Source organism: Vigna umbellata, chromosome 5 (assembly GCF_029865625.1).
Source record: "Vigna umbellata cultivar VRB3 chromosome 5, Vumbellata_1.0, whole genome shotgun sequence".
Lineage (NCBI taxonomy): Eukaryota > Viridiplantae > Streptophyta > Magnoliopsida > Fabales > Fabaceae > Vigna > Vigna umbellata.
In genome coordinates, this window is record NC_142169.1 from 45,215,047 (window position 1) to 45,219,850 (window position 4,804).

General features: G+C 31.1%; 1 protein-coding gene across 1 annotated transcript; it reads left to right on the forward strand.

Annotated features, from left to right (window-relative positions):
- Positions 1 to 2,474: 2,474 nt before the first annotated feature.
- LOC124840266 (elongation factor 1-beta 2-like) lies at positions 2,475 to 4,454 on the forward strand. Its single transcript, XM_047316290.2, has 6 exons — positions 2,475 to 2,634; positions 2,776 to 2,892; positions 3,036 to 3,108; positions 3,615 to 3,732; positions 3,929 to 4,042; positions 4,141 to 4,454. Exons 1-6 carry the CDS (start codon positions 2,549 to 2,551, stop codon positions 4,302 to 4,304), a joined length of 672 nt encoding a protein of 223 aa, XP_047172246.1. The 5' UTR covers positions 2,475 to 2,548; the 3' UTR covers positions 4,305 to 4,454.
- Positions 4,455 to 4,804: the final 350 nt, after the last annotated feature.

The following is a 4,804-nucleotide window of genomic DNA, read 5'->3' on the forward strand; positions in this document are numbered from 1 at the left end:
TCACATTCAGTGTTGGAAGGAGCAACACATTCATCTTGCTTTCTATAGTGCTCTTTATTCCCTACAAAATTCAAGTTAGCTTTTCTTTTGAATATCAAAAATTTAGAAAATCTTTCTACCATCAGATCTGTCTCTTCATTCTCTGAACTTTTTGCAAATTCCATAGCAGTTTCAGCAACAGATTTCAAAGTGTTGATGTATATTTTCTCCTCTTGATTTTGCCTTCTTGATCTAGATAAATCTTTGGCTTTGACCTTCTCAATTCTTGTCTTGATTAGTTCATGAGGACTGTTGATCACACATTTCATACACCTTTGCCTATTGAATTCAAGAAATCATTATTTTCATCATCAATTGCACATTTGCTCATAGTCTGAGATATGTAAGAAACTGAATTTGAACCTTGATTCTTCAAGACACTTCTTGAACACTCATGTAACTAAAACTTAATGAAACAGTTAGTATATGAAAGTGATAACAATTGAATTTTTTTGAAACAAAGCTTAAGACGCATATATATAAATATATATATATATATATATATATATAGGATTTTCTGAATCTTGACACAATATAATCGATTAAGGAATTTACGTAATTTGTTATGCTTTTCTTTCTATTTTAACAAGTTTGCTTTTGTTTTAACAGATTATTCAAGCATGTAATCGATTATATAATCATACTAGCTAGTTATAAATTCATTTGATCATTGTGACAGTTCAGCTATTAAATGAAATGGATTTAAACAAAATAAACTGATTTAACCGATTATACAACTTATGTAATCGATTAACCCTGTACTTAAGCAAATTTTCGATCTAATTTCCATTTTAAACAGATCAAATCACTAATGAAACATATAATGACATAACCTTTTGTTTTAATCGATTATACAACTTATGTAATTGATTACTATAAAGCAGTTGGCCCTTGTTAAGCATACAATGATATATGGAGAAATCTAACAGATTATACACTTTGTTAAATCGATTATTTCATCAAGAAATGATATATTCAATCTATTTAAAGCATGATTTATTTAATGTAAATGAATTCTCATATCAAGCACAAACAAGATACAAATAAGACAATTGTTATGTCATTTGTTGTGCAAGAAACTATAAAATCATTCTTCTGTTCATCATAAAAAACATAAATATAAAGGGTAGGTTTAGTTCCCCTATCAACAATATCCTTTTAAGAAAGAAAAAACACTAACGAATGAAAACAAACATAAACTTTTTTGCATTTGTTAGCTTATACTTGTTGAAGGGTTTGACGATGTTCTTTCTCTTTTCGTACTTGATGTTAGAAGTTTTTGTGGGCTTTTTGTGTCTCTCGAGATGTATTTGAAACTCTATTTAAGGCAAGTGCGGTGCTTTGTCGAATCTAAGCACATGAGCACATCAACAAGCGCAATAGTAAGCGCAATTGAATCCTAACTGACGAGCGATGACAAAGACCACCTCGATGAAGTAAGAACGATGATGAAATATGTTGCTGACTAAGATCGTTGATGAACCACAAACAAACTCATAACGTATAATATTGGGAAAATAAAAAATATGAAATGTGTTGCAAAGTTTGAACTAGGAAGGAAAAATTTGGTGAAATTTGAGCGTAAGAGAAAAGATAAAAAGACGGAATGTGTATTTTAATTTATGGAGGTCACAAACCTCTTCAAAAAATAATTAAAACCCCAATTATTATCCGTCTTCATACAACTTATTACTATCTTTAAATAAAGTTGATTTGTAAAGGATTTTTATAACTTCCATTAAATATCTTTTTTTTTTTAGTATTTTTCTATACACCTTTAACTCTCAAATAATTCAAATTTTAACTACTATTAACTAAAATTATTACTATTGTCATGTAATTTAAATAATTATTACATAATAATTTTCAAATTTGTTATTTTCCTAATTTTAAAATTTAATTGTATGGTTATATTTATTACTAATCATTAATGTTTCCTTTTTCACTAAATTTATAAATAAAATACTTTTAATAATTATTTAAAATAATTTACATTTTCAATCTTTAAGAACTCTTTTTAATATTTTTATTATTAATTATCAACATGTACATAATTATTAAAATAATTATAAGTTTAATGATAAAAATTCATATTATATATTTATTTACACAATCTAAATTAATATTTATTTAAATTAATCTTTAACAAATAAACATATTACCTTACTACATATTGAACAGTACGAAGTATAAGCACTAAAAAAATTGTTTGACCTACATCCTAAACATGTTATATAATATGATAAAAGTAATTATTTATGATTTTTTGAAAATTAAAAAATTATTTACTATTTAAGATAAGTACTAAAAGTAAATTTAAATTTATTTACGAATGCTAGTTAGATTTTGGTCCACTGGTGTTGTGTGACACAGATTTGAGAGGGACTAGTCACTTGCATGTCAACTAGGGTTTGTCCATAAGATAAATATCAATTATTTAACTTTGTGTCTTCCATTTCTAACTTTTCCAACCTCAAGCAGCCTCCAATTTCCTGCTTCACTCCTAAAAATGGCCGTTACCTTCTCAAATCTCCACACAGACGCAGGCCTCAAGTCCCTCAACGACTTTCTCTCTGGGAAGACCTATGTTTCTGGGTAAAACCGTTTCCCTCTCAATTTTTTTTTTCGTTTTTTTGCAATGCCCCCTTCATTTCTAAATGATTTTTTTTTTTAATCTTTAGCAACTATTTTCATGCTTCTTGCTCATTTTCCTGCTGGGTCTTTCTGGGTTTTCAGGGATCAGTTTACAAAGGACGACATCAAAGTGTACGCTGCCGTTTTAGAGAATCCGGGCGATGCTTTCCCCAGTGTTGGCAAGTGGTACGAGGTTGTCTCATCTAACCTTGCTGCAAGGTTTGTTCTTATGCTCATGATTGCAATTGGGTGTCTCTGTTTTGATCGTTCTGTGATGCCAAATTGAGGTTTTATTTGTGTTTGTTAATGTGCAATTTTTTTTTCTTTTTATAATAATTTTTGTTTTTTTTTTGGTTATGAAGTTTCCCTGGCAATGCTCAAGGGGTGAGATTCAGTGGTCAAGCTTCTGCTCCCGAGGCGGCTCCTGCAAAACCGGTGTGTATATGCTTTATGTGTTGTTTCAAGTTACTTAAATATTTATGGTTGCATTTTAATTTTGCTTATGTGCATAATTTTAGGTATTTGATGCAATTTTTACTTTTAGTGCAAAAAGTTGAACGTGAGGGTAGTACATTCACTAAGATTCACCCTTCGCAACATAGTTGCATAAGTCATTAATAAGATTACATTAGGGATAATGTTGTGGTGATTCAGTTGTTTCTTAGACACAGTTCCCTTAAAGTTTGGATTAGAATGAAAGAAGTTAAATTCAATTTTGAGGAAGCGAGCATAGTGAGTTTGGAAACATCTCAACCTCCATTTTTGTTGAAGCACATGTTTCTGATGTTGGCTTCAGGACTATGAGACTGAAAATTTAATGTTTCTCATCCTAATCTGGACGTCTTTCTTGGCGGTCATGTTAGAACATAGACTTCATCTATGAAAGCTGAAGATTGATGAAACGTCAAGTGCACTATTGAGATTTTATTTTGAATTTGCAGGAAGCTTCTGCTGCTGAAGATGATGATGACCTTGATCTCTTTGGCGATGAGACTGAGGAAGACAAAAAGGCGGCGGAGGAAAGGGAGGCTGCTAAGAAGTCTACCAAGAAGAAAGAGAGTGAGATGTCTTTTAAATCTTGACTTAGATTTTTACTGAGTGTAAAAGCATCCCTGAATGCACATAACCAAAAGTGATTAAAACTAGCTGTAATATTCACTTATATGGTAAATTTACATTATTTTTATATGCTCCTTGTTTCTTTCTTGCTTCCTTACCAAAAGGGATTAAAACTATCAACAATTGGTGCTTTTAGGTGGAAAATCTTCTGTTCTGCTAGATGTTAAGCCTTGGGATGATGAGACAGACATGAAGAAACTGGAAGAGGCTGTTCGCAGTGTTGAGATGCCGGGTCTATTGTGGGGAGCATGTATGTCAAACTTTCATAGCTTTTTCTCTTGAATATCGATGTGGTTACCTATAGGTTATGATTTGAACAAAATGTTTTTGTTGATGTTGTTGATACAGCCAAACTGGTTCCTGTTGGTTATGGGATCAAGAAGTTGCAGATCATGTTAACCATTGTTGACGACCTTGTATCTGTGGACTCCCTTATTGAGGAGCAATTGACAGTGGAGCCCATCAACGAGTATGTCCAAAGCTGTGACATTGTTGCATTCAACAAAATTTAAGTTTTCTTGTTCAAAGTGGCTGATTAGCCTGTTTTTCTTTGATAAGTCTCGACCACTTCCTTAATCATTCATGTCTAGTTTGTGTTTCAGTGGTGGCTTTTTGTTACTAGAATTTTGCGAAGTTAAAGGAATATATGTTCTGAATATCTATGCGCTAGTGTTTCATCAATGTTATTCTTTTTGATAAAACTATTAGGTTATGTATGTGGTATTAAAATGACTGAGTAATGGGATTCTGTTCAATTGTAGACATTGGAGGTGGTGGTATAACTTGGGTAAAGAAGTGACATCATCATTCTCTTAAGAATTTAATGAAGAATATAATGTCTCATATTACAATAAAGAATAGTTAATGTACTTGAGTTGAGAAAGGATTAGGTTGAATTAGTTCAAGAGTGAGGATTATTTATTTAATTATTTGCTAGCATAATAAATAAGAATGTAAGTATTGTTGAATAAAAATCCGCTGCACACATTGGATATTATCTTTTCTGAATAAA

Coding starts and splice junctions, on each gene's coding strand:
- LOC124840266 (XM_047316290.2), top strand. CDS start 2,549: ATGGCCGTTACCTTCTCAAATCTCCACACAGACGCAGGCCTCAAGTCC. Junction 3,733..3,928: donor GTCTACCAAGAAGAAAGAGA/GTGAGATGTCTT, acceptor TGGTGCTTTTAG/GTGGAAAATCTTCTGTTCTG. Junction 4,043..4,140: donor GGGTCTATTGTGGGGAGCAT/GTATGTCAAACT, acceptor TTGTTGATACAG/CCAAACTGGTTCCTGTTGGT.